General features: G+C 40.2%; 2 protein-coding genes across 3 annotated transcripts; both read right to left on the bottom strand.

Moving 5' to 3' along the window:
* Positions 1 to 1,503: 1,503 nt before the first annotated feature.
* LOC306821984 (proto-oncogene tyrosine-protein kinase Src-like) lies at positions 1,504 to 22,771 on the bottom strand. 2 transcript variants are annotated; one of them, XM_079340660.1, is made up of 13 exons: positions 22,119 to 22,769; positions 13,496 to 13,774; positions 12,237 to 12,336; positions 11,125 to 11,142; positions 9,498 to 9,596; positions 9,161 to 9,264; positions 6,748 to 6,897; positions 6,501 to 6,656; positions 5,691 to 5,870; positions 5,311 to 5,387; positions 5,062 to 5,215; positions 4,821 to 4,952; positions 1,504 to 4,457 (listed from the first exon to the last, which is right to left on the bottom strand). In XM_079340660.1, the coding sequence occupies exons 2-13, from the start codon at positions 13,764 to 13,766 to the stop codon at positions 4,249 to 4,251; spliced, it is 1,650 nt and encodes a 549-aa protein (XP_079196786.1). In that variant the 5' UTR covers positions 13,767 to 13,774; positions 22,119 to 22,769; the 3' UTR covers positions 1,504 to 4,248. The 2 variants fall into 2 exon arrangements, with proteins under 2 accessions (XP_079196786.1, XP_079196787.1); XM_079340661.1 differs by lacking the exon at positions 11,125 to 11,142 and having other exon boundaries at positions 22,119 to 22,771.
* An 869-nt stretch (positions 22,772 to 23,640) lies between these two features.
* manbal (mannosidase beta like) lies at positions 23,641 to 25,564 on the bottom strand. Its single transcript, XM_079340665.1, has 3 exons — positions 25,409 to 25,564; positions 24,890 to 25,063; positions 23,641 to 24,055 (listed from the first exon to the last, which is right to left on the bottom strand). Exons 2-3 carry the CDS (start codon positions 25,037 to 25,039, stop codon positions 23,945 to 23,947), a joined length of 261 nt encoding a protein of 86 aa, XP_079196791.1. The 5' UTR covers positions 25,040 to 25,063; positions 25,409 to 25,564; the 3' UTR covers positions 23,641 to 23,944.
* Between the last annotated feature and the right edge of the window lie 13 nt (positions 25,565 to 25,577).

A 25,577-nucleotide genomic window follows, 5' to 3' on the forward strand; every position in this document is an offset into this window, starting at 1 on the left:
GTATATTACAAATGAAACACTATGAATTCATTGATAAAAGCAGAGCATAAAACTGCAGGACAAAGTAGCTGCTTATTAGTGTGAAAACGAAGGCTCCTTATTGGTTCAATAATGCCTCTGATTGAAGCTGATACGGTGAGCGTAATCAATTAACGACAGCAGCTACTTATTGAGGTGTTTTCACATAACTTTTCTTTCAAGTAATAGATTTTAAATTACGGTATGATGCCATAACTTGATTTTTGTCCTGTGTGGGTTAGGGTTAGGGTCATACATTTCTAAAGTACGTTTCTATATCCAGTCAAACTGGAAACTGTTGTGCCATGTAGAGCAGGGGCTCCCAAACTCTTGAGCTTGGGACCCCCCACAAATAAGGAGGCAGAGATTGGGGACTCCCACTGTCTGGTGGTTAAGCTATAGTGCACAACACAGCGCACAACTAAGCCCATGCACTAATCGGTCTATCCTCACACTGGCCACATGAAACTACAACACAACAAACATACACTTATTGTACATGGTAATTTATTTTAAGAAAGGCCAGAAGCAAGTAAAGACAAATATCACCTAATAGACACATCTACATCATTGCTGTCATGTGAACGCTGTGGCAGACAACACCCGGACATTCTGGCCTTTCTAATGAGATGTAATATGTTGAAGTTCTGCCTTTTTAAAATCGCTGCTATTTCCAAAGTGACATTTTAAGTCGACCAGAGAGGTTAGTACTTGAACATTACACATTTATGTTGTATCTAAAGCAAATGATTGATGCGTCTCACATAGAAGAATGTTTCATCTAGCTTTAAGAGCTGTTTTTAAAGATATTCTCAACATTGTACTGTTTGTTTGTACTTCATGGTGGACATTGACCTGATCTGCTTTTTTATGAAAACCATGATAGAAATTTGACATAGAACATTGGACAAAGGATTGTGGATCTAAAGTCAGACTTTAGGCTTTCTGTCTATAAATGACCATCAGAGGTGAACGCTGTTTAGTGGAGGTCACCACAGCAGGAAGGTTTAATGCAGCCCAGTGAGTCCTGCTGCTCCTGCCCTTGTTCATCAAGCTAAATGCTGCCCCCATGTGGAAAAAACACCTTAGCTAAATGAAGCAACAATTTACATCTTAGGAAAGTGCTTTTTGTCATATTGATTAACTTCATGATAAGACAAATATAGTCAATAACTTCGCCTCAAAGTGATCAAAGTAAAGTTATCTTTACTCTCAAACTGAAGTAAGCACAGACCAAAAAATATCTGTTGTTGCAAAGAAGGTAGAAAAGTGGAATCTGAAGGATTTTTCTTGTAATTACTAAATTTTGTTTTGTTTAAAGCAGCAGCATGAATCCTGTCCTCTTTTTTATTTTTTCAGTGATAAAGCATTACTTTACTTTACTTTATCACTTAAGTGAAGACCACCTTCACTTAAAATCATGGCATTGCAGGTTTACTTCTCACTGTTCAGCAAGACACACACCAGCATACACTCTTATCAAAACACATTTGAAATATAATTTATTGCACATTTAAAGATCAACATAAAGTGGCACAATACCCATTTCAATCCTGTTACATTTGAAACAAAAAAAAGGACGAGAGAAATCCTTACAAAATGCTCACACCTTCAGTTTAGGATCTTTGTTTTTGACACATGGCCGTGAAGTTGCAGGAATTCCAAACCCGAACTGCATAGATTCATAAAAAAATAACATGAAGAAAATAATATCAGACTGAGACACATCTTGAATATGGCACAGGATATCCAATCAGACTTTGGCGTTACTCATACATGCCATGAGCCTGTCAAACTTCCGCTTTGTCCCTGTGACTCACAGGTGACTCACTGCGTCACAACTAACAGGCTATTCCTCATTCGAGAAAGAGGAAAGCACTGCTGAATTAGTTCTTGGAAATAATCATACGTCAAGTCCAATTTTAAATTGTCTTTTGCAGATACTGTGTGATTCATACTCCTTTGTAAGTCCAATATTTAAAAAAAGAAAACCTTCCTTACAGCTCTGTTTACAGAAGCATCTTATTATTCAAACATGTTGGAAGCAGGCGTGCATCACTTTAAAAAAAGAATGGAGGAGCAATAAAAGAAAAAAAAAACAAAAAAAATATTACATGATAGTCACAGTCATTTGTTTAAGATACTATTTACATCTTTGACCTCATTTTTCATGTCCTATCGCCTAACCCAAACTCCTTTAGCTTCTGGTTTCACATTTGTCCACATTAATTATTCGTTTCTTTACTGGGGATCATTTTTTCTGCTGTTTTGTTTGGGCACAGACCATTTCTCTCACGTTTCCATGGCTCATTTATTTATATTACTGGTTTCACTGTTTTCAAAGGTAACAATCTATCACTCTATATCTACTGTTGCTGCATCGACTACTTCATAGACTTCAAACCTCATAAACTAAACCAGTGTGAAATGTGTGACACCCAACATAAATACTGAACCTGCCATTTGAAAGTGGCCAACATGATACAAAAACCGACTCTAAAGAGCTACAGTATGTACAGTATGACAGTGAGAACTGGCAGCAGAGGGTAAGAGATATATTAAAAAAAACAGTATATGTTGATGGTACAAAAGTCTGTTTATGATGTTCTCTCCTTTCCTGAACCCTGACTTAAGTAAACATACATGTGTTGATGTATACAATACAGCATAAATACAAACCCAGCTAATGGTCAAGAGAAGAACGGCACACAAGCATGCTAACTGGTCTTCAAATCTATTCTCGTAGTAAAGTCATAAACACAGTTTTAATAGGGTTACCTGATCAAAGTTTTACAGTTTAGTTAGGGCCGCCAGGTTGCATATTTTTATTGACAAAACAGCTGTGAAGTGAATGAAATCTGCAACAGGTTCATGTGTCCTGTTTCGAGGGAAATCATGACGTTTTCCTTGGAAATGAAAAATTGCCATTTTGAGAACTTAAAGCCCTGTTAAGCTCCTTGGACAATAAAACATTATATACATGGACAGCAGTCAAGAAATGTGATTTGTTTGGCACAGAACAAAGGCTTGTTTGTACACTCTTCAGTCTTAGGCCGAGATGTTGTGATCAGGTTTGTAGTCATACCAGCCTCTTCGTAGGTCACAGAAATATTGGCTGGACGCTACCCCGTTTATGCCTCTGAGGAAATGAGCTGATATCCTTTACAACCACCACTACAAAGTGTGCTGATTATGATTAATGCAGCTTTCCAGGTAAAAGCAAGGTTGATAAAATGAACAAGCATTCAAACACTACCTGCATCAAGTTATATTTGATAATCGAGGTTGGGTCCAGGTGGCTGTATGTGATGAATACAGCAAGAAAAGAGGAGGGTTAAAGAAGAGAGAACGGTCTCAAGTTTTTCTTGAATTCGCCTCATTTTCAGGGTTACAGAATCTGCCTGGTGACTACATTTACATCAGCACTACCTTGATAGTGGTCCTAACAACCTCACCTATATGATAAAAAAAACCTTCAATTACAGGACACTTATTGTCCAAGTAAACATAAATAAAGATGCAAAGTAGAGTTCCAGAGCTGAATTTTCCGGAGACACTTTTAAAGAAGCAGCACTTGAAAAAAACTAGGGGGAGATGCTGAGAAAGAAAACTAGAGGAGAAGAGACAGGAGTGACATAAAGGTCGTTAGGAGAAGAGATAGACTTTACTTTGGCACCTGAGCCACAGTGGCGGTGCTCTTCTGTGGGGATGAGAAAGGTACCAGACGAAGGTGAAGACATGACAAAAGAGGGAAAGAGATGGGGTTCGAGAAATGTTAGATTTGAAATATCTGGTGTTCTCTCTTCGTCTGGAGGTTGATTCTTTCCCCCCTAAATCCTCCTGATAATCCTGATTAGATTCCTGCCAGTCGCACCTTTCAGAAACATTTACCCGCAAATATGTAATTCATCAAATCAAATCGGAGCCAGAGTAAGTCCATCAGGAGTTCTACTTCACAGCCTGGTGTCTCACTCCTGCAGGAAAACCGTCAGTAAACAGTTGAGTGATTGCAGACAGGAGGTTCTCCAAGTTCTTCTGTAGTAGTTCCTTTATGGCACATGATAATTTATACAGTTTCTATCTCGGTTTTACTTCTACAGAAGAAAGAAAGGTTCCTCCCAGGTGAGTTTCACAGGCTCAGATCCTCCCACAGGTTCTCCTCTGAGGTCGGTTAGTGCAGATTGTTTTGTGTAGAGGTTTCCCTCTCCCCAGGTTTGGTTCTGTGTGGTTCTATAAGTTCTCCCCAGGCTGATACTGGGGTTCTGTGGAGGTGAAGTAGTCCTCAAGGAAGCCCTGCAGGTACTCAAACGTTGGCCTCTCCTCCGGGTCTTTCCTCCAGCAGGAGAGCATGAGCTCGTGTAAGGAGCTGGGGCACTCAGCCGGGCAGGGCATCCTGTAGCCACGCTCCACCTGGTCCAGCACCTCACGGTTGACCATACCTGACCAGAAACACAAGAGGTTCGATTTCGGGGGTGAAAAACATCCTTTCTTTTGAAAAAAAAAAAAAGAACAACAAAAAACTTTTTTGAACATAGTGACAAGTTTTACACTTTCATCTCGCAGTTATTCAGTACTTTTTGTTACTAAACAGAAGAAAGATCATATTTTTCTTATTCTAGCTGCTCCTTTACTTCATTTCAGAATTCACTTTAATTGTTACTCTTGACCTAAATGTTGTTTAGGATTTAAAAAAAATACTATCTGTAGTTTAAGATTCTGAAGACAACATAAAGGTAGCGTAGGCTGGTGCTGCTAATGCTAAAAAGAGGTGCTGGTTGTGTTGGCTGACGTGAAGTCCTCACCTGGATAGGGGACTCTGCCTTTAGTTGCCAGCTCTGTGAGCAGCACACCAAATGACCAGACATCAGATTTGATGGTGAATCGGCCGTACAGAGCAGCCTCCGGTGCTGTCCACTTGATCGGAAACTTAGCTCCTATGGAAAGAAAAAGTTGTGTGCAAGAAAAATAAAACAACATGTTTCCACTGTTCAGTCACAGTTTTAATAAAATAATCTATTGTGGAAAGAGGAAGCATGGACTTACCCTGTCTTGCTGTGTACTCATTGTCTTCAATGAGTCGTGCCAGACCAAAGTCGGCCACTTTACACACCAGACTGTCTCCCACCAGGATGTTCGCAGCCCTCAGGTCCCTGTGAACGTAGTTCATCCTCTCCACGTAGGCCATGCCGGCAGCAATCTGCAGCAGGCGAGGAAGAAAGGTCAGGCATTTTATATGAAACCCAAATACAAGTGTTAGTAATATTAGTGTGGGTGGATTATGAGTCATTTTACCTGTGCAGACATGTCGACCAGCTGAGGCAGACGGAGCATCTTTCCTGCTTCCCCTTTCAGGAAGTCCAGTAAGCTACCTGTGAGTGCAAAACATCAAGTTGTTCATAAATTGTAGGTAATGCAACAATAAAAGACCAACACATATTAGAGCCATCGTCTGTTGTTGTTGTAAATGTAAAAGCTTTCACTTCAAATGCTTTATAATAAATTCACTATTATAAGCAAGGATATACTGTGTGTAATGTTTAAAATATTTCAATACTAGTACTGATAAAAAAAAAAAACAGAATAATCATGTTTTCTTTTTTAATATATTAATAATGAAAAAGAAGCTATGCAATAAATAAAAGTAGTAAACGTTTATCAGTCTCCTGCATTACCTTGGCTCATATATTCAGTCACAATGTAGATTGGTTCCTCTGACACAACAGCGTACAGCTGCACCAGCTTCTCATGTCTCAGCTTCTTCATGACCTGGGCTTCCTGTAGAAAAGCCTCTGGAGACATGGTGCCGGGTTTCAAGGTCTTAATGGCTACCCGTGTTGTACCGTTCCACGTACCTGTCGCAAAATAACATGATCGTATCGCTTTTAACATAAAGATCTCCACCCGATATAATGTAGACACAAAGTGCAGTTTGACATCTATAGAAACACTGGCTTGTCTGATCTCTGGCCAGTAGTTGGATAAGATATGTTTTTGGGCTTATTTTAATACGTTGTATTTATGTCTTGATTGAATGATAGACAGCTTTAATCAAAGGTAAATGATGAGTAATGGTATGATATTGTTGTCCTTTACTTTTGTTAATTCACTTTTGTAACTTTTTACCAGCAACCTCTAATTTAGCTATTTATAAAGGACTTCAAACAGCTGGCCTAAGAAATTGCAGACACCATCACCTCTCTGCTCACATTACCATCTTGTTTGTATTCACACTGTTCGCTAGCTGATTCCCCGTTTTTGCTGTCTTTGCAAGGAGCTAAGAGTGCTAAAAGAAGGAGTGAAGCCTTGATGTGTTATTCTCTTCCTGTGCAAGAAGGATATTAGCTAATTAACATACCTGTAGTATCTCCTAAAACTACTGACCTTAGCAATGCACTTTAAGAAAAGGGACGCTGATTCTCTTCATGTATGTTTAGGAGAGTCTCAATACATATAAATAAAAAGACTTGGTGTGTAGTTCTTACCCATCCAGACTTCTCCAAAGCAGCCCTGTCCCAGTTTGAGGTCGAGGCGGAGAGACTCTCTGGGAATCTCCCAGGCGTCTCTGGCCAGGCCCTGGGTCTGAGGTTTGGCCACAGGACATACCTCTGTGAGAGCGTGGCAAAGCCCATCAGAGTGCTCTGAAAGACAACAAAGTAAATGAGGTGAAGGGCAGCATTTTAAATCACAGATCGTTTCGTTTCTCGACCATTAGAGGGCATCTGTACTCACTGCGGTAGTGGAAGACAAGCTGTTGCAGGCTGGTGAACTGGGTGCGGGAGGTAATGTAGAAACCTCCACTGTCCAGCTTCCTGATCTTGTAATGTTTAACATTCAGACCTTTGGTGTTGTCATAATCCAGCACTGAGAGGCAGTATGCTCCTGTGACCGAGACAAGACAACAGACAGAGACAGGTTAGAGCAGTTAAAGCAGGCGGGTCGGAGCCTGTGTGACAGCTGCTCTGAAGAGTTTCCTAACACAGCAGCTGTGCAGGGTGAGTCCCTGATGGCCCCTTGAAATGCAGCTACACCTTTCTGTCCTTGTCCATGGCCCATGACTAAGTTCAGAATGTTCTTATTTAGTACAACAGTGATCACTTTAGAACTGTTTCGTATTGCTACCAAAAACTACTCTAAACTACTCTAAACACTTGTAAAATAAGAAATGCTTAAAACGGAAAAGATAACCTTTAACCAAAACACTGTCAGGTCAAAAATACAAAAAAAAAAAAAAAAAAATTCAAAACTTAAAACTGATGACACGAGTAAAGGAGAGATTCAAAGGGCTGAGCTGATTTAGCAAACCAAAGTCCCACAGGGAGGATGTAACACAGTAAAGGAAAAAAAAATCAATGTCTTTGATGTGGAGTTTTGCTGAATGAGCCTCGTCAGGAAGAAACCCATCTTCAAGACAGGTACACTTCTTCTCTGATTTTCGACAAAAACTTACCAAACGGACAGTTTATTGAACCGGTCATAGAAATATGATTCCAGTAGTTTAACCCTTGAGATCTCCTAACTTTCATGCTGAAATCAACATGTATCAAACAGAAGAAAAACACAGGGAATAATTAGATTAGTCTGTGCACATGTAAATTCCTGCAGAACATAAGGCACTCGTGGTCTGCATTAAAACAAAGACCATGAAATGTAGATTGAGATAAGTAAACAACTTGTGAACATCCAGCCTGAGACAATAAAAATGATCAGATGTATTGTGAACAGTCTGGCATGATTTAGATTTCATGTACAGCCAGCCTCTGCTCCTCTGTGTCAAAATCTGAACTTCACATTTGACATGTGATACAAATGCAGCCAGAGGCCAACTCACCTCCTGCCAGAGCTCCTCCTACTCTTCCCAATCCTCCCCCTTTCCTACAAGTCTCCCCCTCCTCATGCCTCTCCTCCCATCTTTCATTCGGTGTGTGTGTGTGTGTGTGTGTGTGTGTGTGTGTGTGTGTGTGTGTGTGTGTATGGTAGGAGAACAGAGACTTATAGCCACAGGGAAATCCAGCACCCTCCTAGGTTGACCTAGTTCTGGCAGAGTGATTCACCCCTATCCATTCACCAGCTTCACTCCACTCCACTGAGCTCTTTTCCCATTTCTTCCCCACTTCCTACAAAACAGCCCCCCTCAAGAGCCCGACCACGTCACAGGGACTGAGATCTGACAGCAGAGTTTCAGAGATCTAGATCCAGTGCCACGGGCCTGTGTGAAAGTTAACAAATGACTTAATTACGAGCCGCTTCCTCCATCAGATTGAATCCCTGAAGATCGACTTCATATAAAGAAAGTTCGCACTTGCTGCGCAGAGTAACCTCCAGGGACACAGTGAAGGCGTCATCACCTCCTTTTTCACATGTTTCAGAAACACAGCGAGTGTAAAATAAAAAGCTTTTATAAAATATCTTTTCTAGTCACATTTTGTTCTCACAAGAAAACATGCAGCTCCTGACATCCGGGTGAACCTTCTGGAGGTAGGACTCAAAATCTCTGTCTCACGCTGGCTGTTGTTTTCATAATGAAGAGAGTTTGTGCTGTAGTCTGTCTCTGAAATGTGCTGCACTTAGATTTTAATGTAAACCTTTAATTCGTAGCTCCTTCACATTCTATCCAACCATATACACAATTTCTTAGATGTAAGGTAAATTATTTTTGCAAGCACTGTTTTCATCCTGAGAAGAAACTAAAATGTGCAGGTCCAACTGTAACGTATGCTCACTTTTTAAACATTGATTATTCTTTCAATTACTTAGTAACTGACTTGTGATGTTTCATGAGTGAAATGTTGATTTCTCAAAAAGCATGCTGAGATCTTCACGTTTCTCATTAACTGAAAAAAGAAGAGATCAAATATTTCATTTGAAAACCTGAGACAAGGTCTGTTTAGACCTCAAAGCTAAGTCGAGGTTATTAAATGTTAATAAAAACTATATTATACATTTATTTTAAGTGCCATCAATCTGCATTTAAATCAAAGTTAGGTAGGTATTCATTTGACAGAGACTAACTACAGAATAACCCGGTAGGCCCAGATTTGAAACATCATTAGAAACAGACGGGGAGAAAAGCAGGATATCTAATTGGACCGTCTTGATAACAACTGTAGCCTCTGAAGTGACGCAGACGTCTGCTCTCTCTCACCTTTCGTGGTCTCGCTCTCTCTCACCAGGAACGTTCCTCGTCTGTTCTGTAAGTTCAAAAGGAGCCTCTCTGAGTCGCGCCGAGTGATCCTCCCAAAATACCACCTGTCAAAGTAGGCCACAGAGAATGAGATCAGTGTGAAGCTACAACTGAGCGTCGGGAGCAGGCAGACAGACTTTTTCACAGGAAATAGAGAAGGTGGCACTGGAAGGTATATACAAAGTTACTCAATACTAGCTTGCAGATATAGAAAAAGTATAGTATAGTGCTTGACTCCTCAGGCTCTTCAGCTAAGAAAAAAGCCTGAAGAATTGCAGGAGGAAATAGATTTATGTACTCTTCTGCCTGGATGGAGTCAGAAGGAGCCACGTAGTTGCTTGGGATGTATCCGCTCTCTCCTGTCGTCAGAGAGCGAGCGAGCCACCAGTCCCCTTCTCTGTTAGAGAGAGAGAGAGAGAGAGAGAGAGAGAGAGAGAGAGAGAGAGAGAGAGAGAGAGAGAGAGAGAGAGAGAGAGAGAGAGAGAGAGAGAGAGAGAGAGAGAGAGAGAGAGAGAGAGAGAGAGAGAGAGAGAGAGAGAGAGAGAGAGAGAGAGAGAGAGAGAGAGAGAGAGAGAGAGAGAGAGAGAGAGAGAGAGAGAGAGAGAGAGAGAGAGAGAGTCAACCATGAACAGAAAATTGACAGTTGCAACGATAGCATGTATTACTGTTGTGATTTTGTTTTACTAAACATGATATTTGATGTAAGAATGGTACTTCTTATTGCAGCAAACACCTTGAATAACCAAATAAAACAACTTATCACTTATCTACACTGTATAATATATACATTAATTAACTATTTTGTACATGTATCAATGGTTCCAAATCAAAAAAGCTACATACTTTACAATTACAGCCATGTGCTGTAGTTTACAACAAAAGCGTAATTTTCTATTTTCAGCTGTGGAGAATACAGTTTGTGCTATAGGATGTATTTACACATTAAAGGTGCACTATGGAGATTTGGTGATGAAATTTGAAAGTTGGAGAAGTGAAACAATTCAATGTTTTATTTGTTGAACTAAATACACAAACTTTATTTAAAGAAAATGGGTCCCTGAACACTGTTCGGAGCTAAAAAGCTACCAGGAGAGTTATGGTCTCACTGTTGCGTGCAAACCACCATAATTTTTCGCCTTGCATTTTATCTTCGTACAGTTTTCCAGGGAGCCCATTTTCCTCTGAGGACAGATTGTGTAAAGAGTTATGAACATATACCACAGACTCTGTACACTTCTCCAACTTTCACATTTCTCTATTAAAGAACAAAGTTGTATGCCTTAATACAGACTGCAGTCTTAATGTTCATCATAATGAAAATAGGATCAGTCATGAGATTTAAATAGATTTTAGACAACACATGATGTCAGCAGAGACAAAACCTGCTCTAAAAAATACATGTTTTGGTATTTTCATGGGAACTATTATTAACTCACAAACATGAACTAGAGTAACCATTAAATACAACAATGTTATCGCCATAGAATGTGACAGATTGTGTCATAGTGAAATAACAGACTTCATATTCAAGTTTAACTTCCTCACTGTTTGACATACTGTATGGCTCCTAATGTACAACATAGGAAAGAGGAAACCTAAAAGGTTGTGGTTTAAAACAAGCTTCCTACACTAAAGTGCAAAGAGTAATGTAAACAACATCATGGTTAAGAGAGGAGACAGGCAGACACAGACAACCTTTTGTTCCACTTTTAGTCTCCCTCTGTACATTTTAAGAATTTACATTAATCCTTATATGCTAAAACATTCAATGTTACCCGAGCAGGTTAGAGGAACAAACCACTCTAACATGTTTTACTTATTTATCACAGTTACACTACGAGTGGGATCAAACACATCCAAGCAGTGGCAGAGGGAGTGTGAACAAAAGGTTGCGTGAGGTTTCTATTGCATTAAGTATTACTGACCTGAAGCTGTACTTTTTCCTAGGAGAAACCATGAAGCATGAGAAGGAAAGAGAGAGAGGGAGAGATAACAGACACAGCAGACACATCAAAAACACAGTGAGGAGATGCAGCAAGGCGAGCAGCAACGAACGACAGACAGACAGACAGACAGACAGACAGACAGACAGACAGACAGACAGACAGACAGACAGACAGACAGACAGACAGACAGACAGACAGACAGACAGACAGACAGACAGACAGACAGACAGACAGACAGAGGAGCTGATAATGCTCTGGGACTACTGTGGGGTTGGCTTGAACTTTTGTGCTTTTAATGTTCAAAGCTTCGTTGCAAATTTCAGTGCATGTTGAATTAGTTTAAATAATTCTGAGGCAGATAATAGTGAGAGTGTATCCCATTAAAAATCCATAAATGATAGTAGCAGCATCGAGGGATCATGTGGGACTCGCTTCAGATACAGCCTCACTACTTTTAAGACAGTATTTGCTTTCATAATAAGAATGCTAAATACTGTTGTTGAAATATAGATACCATAACTGTGCCATTGTGCAATATTCACTATGCATGCATTAATGATATTCATCAGCTCTGCTGTGTCATGCCCGACTCTAAAGAACAGCAGACCACACTTCTTGCAGGAAGTCATGAAAAGAGTTCATAGGGAAACAAAATGTCACTGTTTCGATTTCAAACATGTTCGGTTGCAGATGCTTTGATTTCAAAACACGTTTAAATTAACTTTTCACAGTTATTAAACACTAACTCGTCTCTTTTTTTAAAATGACATGAAATCACAGACAAACTTCAAAGTCGATTTTTCAGGTGTTATGAGGAAATTTGAGTTTCGATGTTGCAGCGGCAGGCTCAATATGAGGGAATGAAGATGACAGTCGCCCAACAGGAACAGATTGCGTTAGTAAAGAGCCGCCCCGCTCTGTTTTAGCGAACAGATGGAGAAGATCTGACTCTGTTGTCTGCATCGCTCCAAAGTTAGCAGCTCTGTCTGTGTTTATTGATGTCGCCGTTTGTGTGACTACAAATCTGTTTGGTTAGGTGTTTTGTTAGGTTGTGGCATCACAGATAGAAAAGGATGACAGTTTCTTCTTACGTGTTGTTGACAATCTGCAACCTGTCCCCTTTCCTAAATGTCAGATCAGACGCTGTCCGTGACTCATAGTCATACAGCGCAACAAATGTAGTGACGCCTCCTGCAAGAAATGACACACAGAAATAATCACAGTGAGGGAACAATGTAATTAAACCTCCCCTTCTTAAACCTTATTCACATTTACTCCAGTAATGTTTCTTCAATAATACCGGCCCTTGATAATAATTTGTTCGATCCTCTGTGCGGCTATAAATCTTATTATGTTTCCTCTGCTCCATATCCAAATCAAACAATTTATCAAGGCCTAATGAGAAATATTGACATTCATGTTGCTCATGACCGACCGTCTGTGAAGGACAAAGCCGTCACACCAATCTCTTTCTATTTTCTGAGCAGCTTTCTCCTCCTTCTATTTAATGAACCTGTGATCTACACCTGGGAACTCTCCAGCCAATCATCGATCGAGTCATTAGACGCATGGGTGGAGGCGGCCAACAGAGCTGCTACACCAGCAGCTCTCCGCTGTCTGGAAGGAGCAATATTAACCCAACCATCTGGCCAGCCTAGACACATTACAGTTTAATGTGATGTCAAATCTGGACAGTGCCGGCTGTGACCGGGATCAAACAAAAAGAAGTTTTGACAGTGGTTGTTAGGAAAAGAAAACCTGGAAAAATCTTATTTCTGCATAACTATCAGTCACTGTAAATCTTTTTTTTTTAACCTCGGGACTTTTCACTCGTAAACTTAAGTTTAAATCTTATCAGTGTAGAGTTCTGCTCAGTTTCATAATTATACTTACACTCAAGCATCCTACTATGTGCAATGTGTGGTCGTTGGTGTTTTGATGTAGGCTGAAATAGAGATCCTTTGGTTTTAAGCGAACATTTGGGAACAACAGTTTTTTGCATTGGTTTCATTTTTCAATGGAAACGTTTTCTTCCCCCAGACAGAACATATCCTTTATTTTAAAGGTTTACGCTCCTTGTGCTAAGCTAACAAGCTGCCGGCTAAAGCACATTACATTAAGCATACTGACTTGACAGCGGTTTCATTCTTGTCATCTTAGTCTTTCAAATTGGAAAATAGGAGTACCTTAACTGCTTGAAGAAAAACTTTAGAAAAAAATAACAACAAGTCAGAGTTATCATCTCAACAGTAAGACTTAAAAACCGAATACTGTCTTACTAGTAAAGTTTTTAGTCAAAGATGTAATTTATCACCTATATCTGTAATAGTTCAGAACTTTTCTGACCTACCTGACAGAGGCCCTCTGTGAGGTGAGGTGATGGTGCCTGTGTGGTCCACCCCTCCAAACAGAGCCAGCTCAGGTGTGTTTGTTGGGGCGTGCTGGTGCCCTTGATGTCCCCGCCTGCCCGTTCCTACCGCAGGGCTCCTATTGGGGGTTTGGGTCTGCTGGACGGGGCCCAGGTGGTGGAAGTGCCCGCTGTCTGAGCCTGTGCCGATGGTGCCGTCCAGGCTCATGGAACGCTGGCCCGGCTCCTTGGGCTTGCTCTTGCCCGCCCCCATGTGCAGACCTGGGAAGTGAGCCAGTGATGAGTAAGAGTGCAGTACTTTTCTGTCCCAAGAGGGATCTCTGGACTGTAGTCTCCATCTCTTGTTTTAAATAAAACACGACTAAAAAGATTTGTCACTCAGTCTGGTGCTTTGATTAATAAACCAAAAGCATTAAACACATTTAGTTACATTTCAAAGACGAGACCATAAAACTATCAATCATAAAAAAAAGTCACAGTTTGATTGATTAGAAAGGACCCTCAATTCATCTCTTAAAGAGTGGAAAGCTTCATTTTGTCATCCAGGACAAGGTAACTCAAAGCTTGATCCAAAGGCATCTGGACTTGGTTGAAGATCTTGCAGAGGTTTCACCTCTCCTCATGCGTAAGTTTTCATTAGCATGCTAACGATCTATAGAGCTCCCTCCACCAGTTAGTTTAGAACTGAACAAGCCCTTCGTAGGAGAGGTGAAAAATGTTATATATACTGTATATAACATATATATAAACAATTATTTCTTACCCAAATGAAACCTACCGGAAATTATTTTGATTGCTTGTTTCTAAATTAGGCAGTTGGGCATTTATATGTAAGCACATGTAATAAAGTCTGTCAGTTCAGTTTATGTGGGATCAACATAAGAAACTAATTCTGTCTAACTTTAATCCATCCTGACAGAAGATAGAAGCTGTTCATTCAGGAACAGGAACTGACCCTGTTTCTGTTCATTCACCTTTCTCAAACAAATTAATCTTCTCTGCAGTGTGTGCTGTGAGCTTTCATCTTGTCTCTCCTAATCCAACACAGAGCATCCTTGGAGCTGTTCCAGGTTCAGTTAGGACCGTTTAGCATGCAAATACTCTGCGAACAGGGCACCTTGAAACCGTCAACACACATTCAAGGTCATTCCTATCTGTTGATTCAATCTGCTCTGAATCAATACACATCTACAAGGAAAACACCGCTCCAAACAAAGCAGAGGTGTAATGAAACCAAGGGCTTATACTGTGAAGGTTACAAGGACAGCAACAGAAACAGTTTGTTTTCCGACCGGTCATCAAACTTCTCCTTTCCATCCTGGTCCTGAAACTTCAGTGAGGATCTGGTGAATTCAACAAAAGCACACCCATTATGAGCGCAGAAAAAGACAAACATGTTCAGACAATCAGGAGCACCCATAGAAAGTTTGAGTGCCGTTCATACACCGAGTCTGACCATCCCTCGAGTCATTGTCGAGTGACTCACCGTGAGACCGGCTATTTCAGTCAAGCTGAAACAGAGACAGTCATACACACATGAAACAGCCTTGTTCCTCTGTGAATACAGGCACTCTCCGTTCTAGACAGAGTGTGTAGGTGTTAGTGTGTGTGTGAGCAGCTGTTCCTTGGCTCTCTGGGAAACAAGGCTCTATCACACAGTAACACCCAGCCACAGTGTAGTCTCACATCCCTTTTTCCAACACATGCATGCATCCGTGTGAGCATGATAGACAGGCCGAAGAGGGTTATTAACAGAAGAGGAGGAAGGAACTGGCTGTGGCTGTAAAAAGATTGCGTAGGTGGTCGTTGTGTACTGTACGGACAGCTGCGGCTTAGTGGGTGTTTTAAGTGTAATGTGCGAGCATAATATAATTACACAGGTATGGGAAAATCTCAAAGATACGAAGGGATCCCACTGTGGAGATGTGTGGGCATGTAGGCTGCATGACCGTGCGCAAGTGTGAGCATATTAAATCCCACATGTAGAGTCATGCAGGCTTTGATTCAACTCCTGCCAGGAGGTAATCTGGCACACCGGGGGGTTAATGTAACCCATGGTGCAACACTGAGTCACACAGAGACAGACCCATAGGAGAGGTGGACAGCACTGTGTGAATTGCATGGAGAGTAAACCGCTCGATGCATTCGCCAAGTTTTAATATTAGCATGGTTGTCACAACATCCGAATTTTAGAAATGTGACGTGATAACAGAAAAAGATCTATCGATACCTGTTTCCATAAGACAGCAACATAAATATAAGACCTAGGCCTTAAATATCAGGTTACCTCTTGTTTATAATTACCAAAAATTACCAACAAGTACCTGCAATTTGGACATTATCCCCTCCTCTGCTCTCTGTTTTGAAAGACTTTTGGTTTTGGTGAGATAACCGAAGTTGTAGGCTGTAGTTTTCCAAAAGCTTCCATACTGTTCAATAATGTTGACCGTTAACACACATTCAGATTAATTAAGTATTGCAGAATCTGAACTTTGACAACCCATGATATCAGTGAGTCATCTCTCACCAGAAGGTTAGGAGGTTGATCCCCAGCTGCTGCAGTCACATGTCAGAGTGTTCCTGGTCAAGATACTGAACTCCGAGTTTGCTCCGAGTGCCAAGCTAGAGGCGTGGGAATGTGTATGAATGGATTAGTTAATACTGTTTGGCACTTTACATAGCAGCCCTTTGCCACCAGCCTGTGAAAGTGACCCTTAGTGTAAAAGAAACGTAGAGTAGTCTGGAGGACCAGAAACGAGCTACACAAGTCTAAGTCCATTGACCATTTGTTTCCCATTGATATTGTCTCCCCAATGCACAGTACCAGCTTTCAGAAACAGCAAGACGTTTGGTCAGTCTTAAAGTATTTAGACAATAACAGGGGCACTTACAAAAAAGGTACAATTAACATTCCTCATAGTCAACAAATGAAGAGAACTATTCTTGTGGTGTCGATCTACTGCAAAAAAAAAAAAAGACTATGTCCACATTGAAAGACACAAAATCAGTGGTGTTTAATTTAGGAACAAATTGCAACAAGTTCTTACACTTGTCAAACAGCTTATAAAAAGAGGCTAATATGTCAATGAATATCACGTTACTTCAGCGTGACTTTATCAAACCAAAAAAGAGATCTTTGTTTGCTTGGACTCTTGTGATATGTGGTCCAAAACGTGATCACCTGAACTGTAGTTCACAGTAAAAGCAGAACATCACCTAAAAACCCATGAGATCAGTTGGAACTCCCTTTACAGTTTTTTTCAGTGAAGTGACTATTTCCTCTTGGTTTACTGTACCTAATGTGATCATGGGAAGATAAACAGAAGTGTCAGCATACTGTGATAACGTTGCCGTTACATGAATTTCCCCATTGGTACTATAAAGTCCAAAGTTTACAACTGTCAGTGAGAGTGACAAAGTTCGCTGGTCAATTCAGGAAAATAAAATAATAATGACACACTAGCCAACAGTTGGAAAAAAAGGATTGGATTTCCCTCGTTTTTTTATGTAAATAGTCAAGTAAGTCGAGTAATTCTCCAGCCTTTGTGTCATTCGATATATATCTAACTATAGAGTGTTTTATAGTGTTTCTCAACTTCTATTAGCTGTCAAGATATCCTGTATCATCTACCTCCCCCCTGTGATAAGCAATAGTTGGTGTTTTCTCATCTTATTTAGGTGACACTAGTAACACCTCTTCACTTCTTAACTGCTCCAGAATAAGAGACAGAAGATGCTGACAGAAGGTGAGAAGGATCTCCTCCCTCTCTTAAGACTCTTGGATGGTTTCAAATTCTTCACCACCAAATTTTTTTTTTTGCAGTTTTATTAAGAACCAAGAATGTAACTCTGCAAGTGGATCACTATCCTTGTTTGTATTTTAAGACAATTTACTTAACATACAATCCCAAAAAAGTCTGAAGAGCCTGCAGACAGCGTAGGAATATAGTCTCTGCTTTATCAGGTAACACTGTCATAAACTGGCAGGTTTCAAAGTGCATATCAATAATTGTTGTTAAAAGCCATTTGTAACAACTAGCTATAATGAAGGAACAGCTGTATTTAACTGTGTCAGACTGTACAGATGTATCTAAAAGCTCATTGCCTGCTGTCAGTCTAGAAAATGTTCCCGTCCTTGATTGATACTACAGAAAAAGGTACTCTCAGTATAAAAGGCGCAGTTTTCATTGTGCAGGGTTCATTGAGTCCACGTGTAATTTGAACTAAAAATACAGGCGCATATCTTAAAACCTCCATCTAATTACTACAGCACAGGGAATTCTTCCTCATGGACAAATCAGCAGAGCAAAAATAGGATATTTTAACCCCAATCCTCTGCCAGAAGGAAAGTGAAGTCGATCCTGAAAAGTGACTAATCATCAGGTTTAAGCACACACTGATAATGGGGGGTAATGATCCTCGACCGGCACTGCAATGATATCCCGATACACTGATTACAGAGACACGTCCTCTGAGAGTCACTTTCTCCTGGTCCTCTGCAGGATGCTGCAAACACTGGACGACACTTGAAAGCCTCAGAGTCTGTGGAGGTAAACACTGAGCCTTATCGTCACATGGTGTCAGAATGCAAGGAAGTAAATGTGTGACTTCTTCCAAAATAATAAAATGAAATGTTAAAAATATAGGAGCAAGGGATTCAGACATACACAGGTAAGAAAATAAGATGCTGTAAAGCCCAATTAAAGAATGAAAAATGGAATGGAAAAGTAAGAGTAAGTGAAGATGAGGGACGTTAGATCCCAAGTGAGCTTTTTTGTTCAACAAGAGCCTGGAGGAATGTGCAAGAACATGATTGCAAGTGCAACCCACTGTCTCGATTGCCAGAGCACGCACCTGAGCAGAGTGAGGGCGGGATAGGAGGGCTGGGAGGAAGAAGGAGATGTGGTTGGCTGGGGAGGAAGGGTAACAAGAGAAGCTTTATTTCCCTGGTTTTCTCTGACTCAAATCCAAATTAATTTTTTTTTTAAAACTGCTTGTTTTGGACATACTTTTAGATGATTAATATTAATATTGTTGATGATTCTTCTTAACATATTCTTACTGACTACATTTTTTGGACTTTATTCATGCATCGCCAATCAATGAATCATAATGAAATGTCTCTCTTATGAAGAAAAGTATGCTTAACTTATTGGATGGTTGTAGTAGAAGTATAGCAAGGCTTAATACATTTCAGGAAAAGGATAACAAATGCACAAGAAATGCCAACATTCTAAGAAGAGTTTTACCAGGTTGTTTTTTTGGGAAAGGTGATTCTAAGGATTATATGTGAATCATAGCAAATAGAAGCTTTGTGTGACGGCTGCTCTCTGAGTGGTGTTTGACTCACAGTAGAGGTCAAGAGCACTTCAATTTCTGCAGCACATTTATCACCAAACAGTTTTTCTATTCCAGTGTTAGTGCTCGACAAGTCTCACAGCATCTATAAAAATGTACATGAACTGAATAATGGGTGTTAGAGGGAGCACTAAAACAACCATACAGTTACTGAAAAGAGTTTATATGTGTGAAAGGACTGTCTGAACACCTACCAGATATTGAAACGACAGCATGTCGATGCCTTTAGCTTGACTAATTGAACTTCAGACTCCAAGGTTTGATTCCAAGCTGTTCTCTTTAGATGCAAAATGTAGTGTTTTGTAAAGTGTCTCTGTCTCTGTCTTTAACTTTGTGTTTTTGCTGACTGTCTCAGGTCTCCCTCGGCTCTTAATGTCAACGGGTCCAACCTGGTTAAACAAAACAAAAAAAACTTCTAGACAATTTAAGGTGGCTTGGCATGAATTCTTTTTTTGACATGAGGATGTTTGTAGAAAGTCATTCCCTTGCAGATTACACAGGCATCAAAAATTCAGGCCAATCAAAAAAGTAAGAAAACTATCAAATTTAGCACAGTTTATTTAAAACGCCAAAACACTGCCCAAAACCATATTACGTGTAAGCTATGCAACTGTAGTTGGAAATTGTTTACAGTAACATTTTTGTTTTGTTTTAAATAATAAGAAAACATCCTTAAAAATCAGAGTGATTAAAAAAATGAGTTAGAGCCATAGATCTCCTGCAGGGCCTGGTACCATTACAGGCCAATTATCTCACGAATTACTGTGTCTGTGGACAGCAGTCTGGTTTGAGAAAATGTCATTGCTAGTTGTATCCGATTTAATTGTTTCATACTTGAAAGCTGAATCAACAATCAGCCTGATTAATAAAGTTACATGTTTCAAATTGCATTCAGTGACAAAAAGTAGCTACAATTTTGCACCAAGAATTAAACTCCCTCATGTTTCTTGTCTAATCAGCGTTTGTAATCCTCCATCTGAAGCTCAGCACACACACTGTACATTTCTGGTCAGGCACATAAGCACATTTGGCCATGACAAACCTCACTGAGTCACAACAGACGGTAACAGTTGCCACTTCGCTGCAGAGAAAGAAAAAGGCTTGGGCCAATGTTTCAGTCATATGGGAAAATTACAGTCTGCCCTGGGGAGTAGAGGAGGGGAGGGAGGGGGCACCAATGATGGCTCCTCAAGATCAAAACAAGAGGAAATGTGCACATTAGCATCACTGTCCTCTCCTGCTATAATGTGCTGAATGATCACATGAAAGAACGCAGTCCACATGCACGTACAAAAGGCAGATCATCTAGATATATAAGTGTTATATACACAGAGAGGGCAGGAAGTGGATTTAAAGAGGGACGAAGATGAGACAAAACAGTCACTTAACTAAAGTCTTGTCCCATTTTAGTGCTGTGGCTTCCTCAATCACATATTCTGAGTAATCTTTTCCCCGAATCTTTTGATGACCTCGCTCGCTCACTTTGCAAAAGACTGAGTCTGAGCCTGTCTGAGTGTCTAGTTTTCTCATCTCTTCTTTTCTCAAAAACACCACAGAGAAAAGGCAAGATGCAGATAGGGAAAACAAGAGGACAAGAAGGGGCTTGTGGCACTTGGCTGATAATGCCCACTTCCGTTTTCTGTCCATCTGTAACGGGTGGATCTGGCTGCAGCGACTGATCAGGCTTTGAGGAAACGCTGCCACAGAATGGATGACTTAAAGAAGGAGGGCAAAGCGGTGGGGAAGGAGGACAAGAAGGATCTTTAATTCCAGAAGTGCGGCACTCTTTGCAAATCATTAACTGCTCTACAAAAACGAAAGGACGAGGTCTGGGATCTCTGATTAATGTACAGACAGCTTCTGTCTCTTTAAACATGTCGATTTTTTAGGCATTCAGACTAAAACAAATTAACAACATGCCTTGAAGTCAAATAGCCCAATGTCATGACATTAAGAAATCATCAAGCTCATCTAATGATGATTTATTAATAAGACAAAAAAGACCCAAATAATAGTTAACAGTTAAATTAATTTTAAGAACAAACAGGAAAAACATAGTTCTGGTTTTCGTTGTCTTTGTCAGTACTGTTGGTCAGACAACACAAGACATGAAGATGTGATCATGGACTCGAAAAATATTTTTAGAAGACTTTGTTCCACAGTTTATCGAGTAAACATCAATGATCATTTTGGGTTTTTTGGGAGTACCCCTAAACATAAGTCTTTTGTTAAAAACAGTATGAAATTGAGGACACTATATTAAATGTTATCGACCTTAAATGTTATTTAATACATGAGTCCAATGTAGTTTCCCACTCATGCTATAGCTTCATGTGTATCATATGAGGCTGATCACATCGTCTTTGATTGTCCAGTGTTTTAAATGTTCAGTTTCGCCACAATTCTCCTCTCTCCGTTTAAGCTAACCTGAATCAACTTCCTTATGGAAATTAGCTGGAACTTCTCCAAATCCGAAAAACCAACTGTAAATAGATTAACCACGTAATTAAAATTCTATTTCCACTGGATTAAACACCAGTTGTCAGCAAAGCTGCTTTCAAAGAAACAAGGGGTGGGGTAGTCGCTGCTTACAGGAGTAGCAGCTGTCAAGATGATAACTCTGCTAAGGGAGGAAATGGGGAAAAAAAAAAGAAAAGAAAAAAAAAAGAAACACCCATCCAAAAACATCAACAGCCCGTGTCAGCCAAGCTCATCCACATCAGGCTCGTAAACAGAGATTTATGAATGGGAACAGGGATGATAAAAGGTAACAATGCTGCTGTGGTTGTGGTGGGCTCACATACAGCGCATATGCGGCCTGATGAATCAAAACAGGTGCTGTTACAGCTCCATTTTGAATTTCGATGGATTGTTGGCTCTAATTTCCGTGCGCAGTCAATTAAACTCCGTGTTACCGGAGGATTGTTTATCATGGGAAAGTCAGCGATGTGCAAAATGTGCGCACACGGGTGCCTATTTTGTGCAGGTTGTAGTAAATCGTCCACAAACGTAGCCTTAGCTGGCACACACTGAGTGGCACTGGCCGAATGAAATGTGGGAGCTATCCGCTGACTGAGTGGCCTGTGCAACAATGAAATACAAGTCATATTCAAAGGGGGGTATTTTACGTTGTGTGCAAAACACAAGTAGAGGAAATTACGCATAAACAAAGACACAGTCCTGTTTGTGCTATCGAGATAAATCCAATTTTATCGTATTATAACGTTACAAGCCGTAATTAACTCACCTTTGACGCGTCTTGAGATTCAGCCCTAAAATCAGAGACGCGCAGCGAGCAACCGTGTTAAATCCGTATGGCTGTCCTCATTAGAGAAATAATTGAAGCGGGTGGCTAGTTGCTGTGGAAACCTCGGGCCAGCCACGAATCCCATTTAGCGAATTTCGGCAGTATCGCAGGAAGGTGGGGGGGTCATGGCGAGGTCTGCATTTAGGAGCAGAGGGCACAGCTGCCGAGCGACTGCTGCTGCTGCGGTGGGCCGGACAAACAGCAGACGCGCGGCGGAGGAGCCTGTTCAGCTGGGCAGAAAGGACGGCGCGGCACATTCATGCGAGGAAGCAAGGAGTGGTGTGGTGTGGTGTGGGGAAGGGAAGGGAAGACATGCCTCGTAAGGGGGGGAGGCACTGAATAGTGCATCACTGACGAAACACGAGAGCGCAGATATGATGAGCGCGGACTGTCGGCTACGTCTCTTTTACGCAGCAACGGTAGTCAAGAAAGATTCACGTCGTGTTGCGTAACTCGACGTGTGTAACAGTAGACATCCACCGAGGAACACACTTGGTTATTATCTCTTTCTTTATGTGTTGACAAGGCACAGAAGCTGTTTGTGTTGTGGAAGTTGGTGAAGCCACTATAGAACGGTGGTCAAGCTACTATACACCTAAATGTGAGCTGCAGCATTGGATATCGATCTTGTCAATCCGACGAGCCTCATAGTGGGATGGCACAATCCGTTGCTATGCGACACAACTTCCCCGTTAAAATATATTCTCGTTGGCTCCATTGACTGTACAAAGTTTAAAACTTAAAAAAATGTAAACAAATAGGTCTTCTTCAAATACAGTCTTCGTTTTTATAATCTGCTAGTCCTATCCTTTTTTTGAATTTTAACATTGACAGTCTATGGTTGTAACCTGCACATCTAAACAAACATATAATTGTATTTATAACACATCCAAATCATGATTTAAAAAAAGCGTGTAGCCTATCTCTTTTATAAAAGCGTCCTGACCAAGACAACTCCTAGACTGCCACGTGTCCCTAAATGACACCTAGTGCTTTCTTCATTCCTGAATTCTGATTGAGTTACTTTGGCTTTATGAGTAGCCTAAATTTGTCATTTAACCTAAGGGTTTGATAACACTTTGATAAAAAAAAAACACATTAAAACCAATAGGTATATGCTTTAAACAAAATAGAAAACGTTTAAAAAGAGGGGAAAAAAACCTGACCTACTTGTATGGTTTTATAGCCTACTATAATTGCTTACCTTTTTTAAGATATGCATTGTTTACCAGCATGTATGCAACACTGTTTTTGCTGACTATCATGTAAATGTCTGCAAATGAAAATACATTCTTGAATATACTTAAAAGTGTATCCCCGTCACACAAAACTGTAACTTAAGCAGGACAACGTGATCTAGTCTGCCCTTTGAAAGGCCAGGACTTGAGCTAATCCCAAACAATTTAAACCAATCAGAAACCAGGCATAAATGAGAACAGACCATATGAATGACTACACAGTGTATTATTTAATCATTGTAATCCATTTAATTATTCAAAATGTATAAAAGAAGAAAAGAACATTTAACTGAATGAACAGTTGCCAATTAGCTTTGTTTCATACTGTGTTGATTGTGTTGCTTGGAGTTGTTTTTTTTGGAAGTTTGTCAAATTAATTGCACAGAATTATTCATCTTGTTAATGTGGCATGTCGTGAAAACAGTTTTGGAAAATGCTAATGTTGACTCACAGATAAACACATTCACACAAGCAGCTAGCGATCACACACAAGCGCGTGCGCACACACACACACACACTTAGTACAGCTTATCGCTTCTTTTTGCTCTCCTTCTTTGGTTTCTGTCGAATCTGTGGTGCTGGCCCTTTAGGTTTCTTCATCTGTTCAGTGACTTTGCCATCAGTGGACTCAGTCTCGTCCTGTAGAGCACAAACAGGAAATATTAAACACCCTGTAATTTCAAAACTAATCCTCTGAGTCACTGGCTGACTGGCTGACAAGTGTGTTTTGGAGATTTTGTTGGACACTTTTCTGTTTGAAACAGTCATCTACATATGTTTTATTATGCCCAAACAGCATTTCTTTTTTGTATTCTGAACTATAGCATAAAAAACACTTGATGAATATATTGTGTTCTCTCAAAATTGCTTGCACTCTGTTCACTGATCTCAATTAAAAAGTCATTAAACTTTTATTTTCACTGTTCAGCACTTTGAGCATTTTCTTATTATTATTATTATAAACCTTCAAGCTCAAATATACAAACTAAACAAAAGAATTTTGGATACTTCTCATCTGCCAGCGTTGTTTTTTGTGCAAGTATTTTTTAACATCAAGGCAGAATAATGGTAGACTTAAATAATGTAATGGTCTCTCGTTCAGATTGCATCTGATGACAGTGTCTGAAAATATAATAACTAGGCAGTGCAATTGAATTTGCTTACTTTGATGATAGCTCAAATTGAAATTGTGAGAGTTTTTGGTGAGATGGTAAATTTAACTACCAGCTGAAGTTAACTAAAAAGTAAAACTAAATCAGTGAGCCTAGAGACATGTCTACTTCCCTAGAAATATTGGGAATATGATAGATTTCATCATAAGTAATGATATCCATTATTATTTCCTACGTAAATGGTCTATGCACTTACCTCTATTTCTGGATCAGAAAAATAAAGCACACAACTCTATGAAGTTAGTTTGATTTTTGCGTGGACTTTCATCCAACTTTAATCCTTTCCTTGGTGTGTACCTACATGTTCGTGTCCCTTGGATATGGGTAAGATGACAGCAAGGATGCAGATCAGCTGGAAGATGGCTCCCAGAAAGAGACCGTAGCGCAGCAAGCTCTCGAAAAATGTGGGCTCAGGGACCTCTGGGGGGGACAGATCCAGCTCTGCACTCATGATGCTGCTGAATGTCTATTCTGTCTGTGCAAACATCAGGATCAAGGTAAGCAGGTAGAGCAACAACAACACGTGCGAGTCTTTATCATCGTAGCTATGGATGCATCCAAACTACAAACTGACTTCCTGCAACAAAAGACAACCTCGTAGATGTGGATAAAATGCCATTTCTAACCATGTGTATGAAAATGATACTATAGAGATTTATATTTTGTAACGTTGTCGTTTTAGTCATGACATATTACTATTTACATGTCTATGTCTGTCTCTGGTGACAGCATCATGAAACGTATGCTGCCAAACCACTGTGGATATCTGCTTTAATGCATCATAATAGAAGATAACAATACTGTGTGACAGAGAGCTTACCAGTATCAGGAGTAGTTCACTAGTCGGTGTCGTAAAACGAAAATTAACATCAAATATAAAGCACAGATGTCCACTAAGCTTTACAAAGGAAAAAGAGTATTAACACAGGACAAAAAAAAACACTGCATTAGCTTAGCGGAAATGACGTCGCCACACTTCCGGCAGGAGA

This window comes from Symphodus melops (assembly GCF_947650265.1).
Source record: "Symphodus melops genome assembly, chromosome: 4".
Taxonomy (NCBI): domain Eukaryota; kingdom Metazoa; phylum Chordata; class Actinopteri; order Labriformes; family Labridae; genus Symphodus; species Symphodus melops.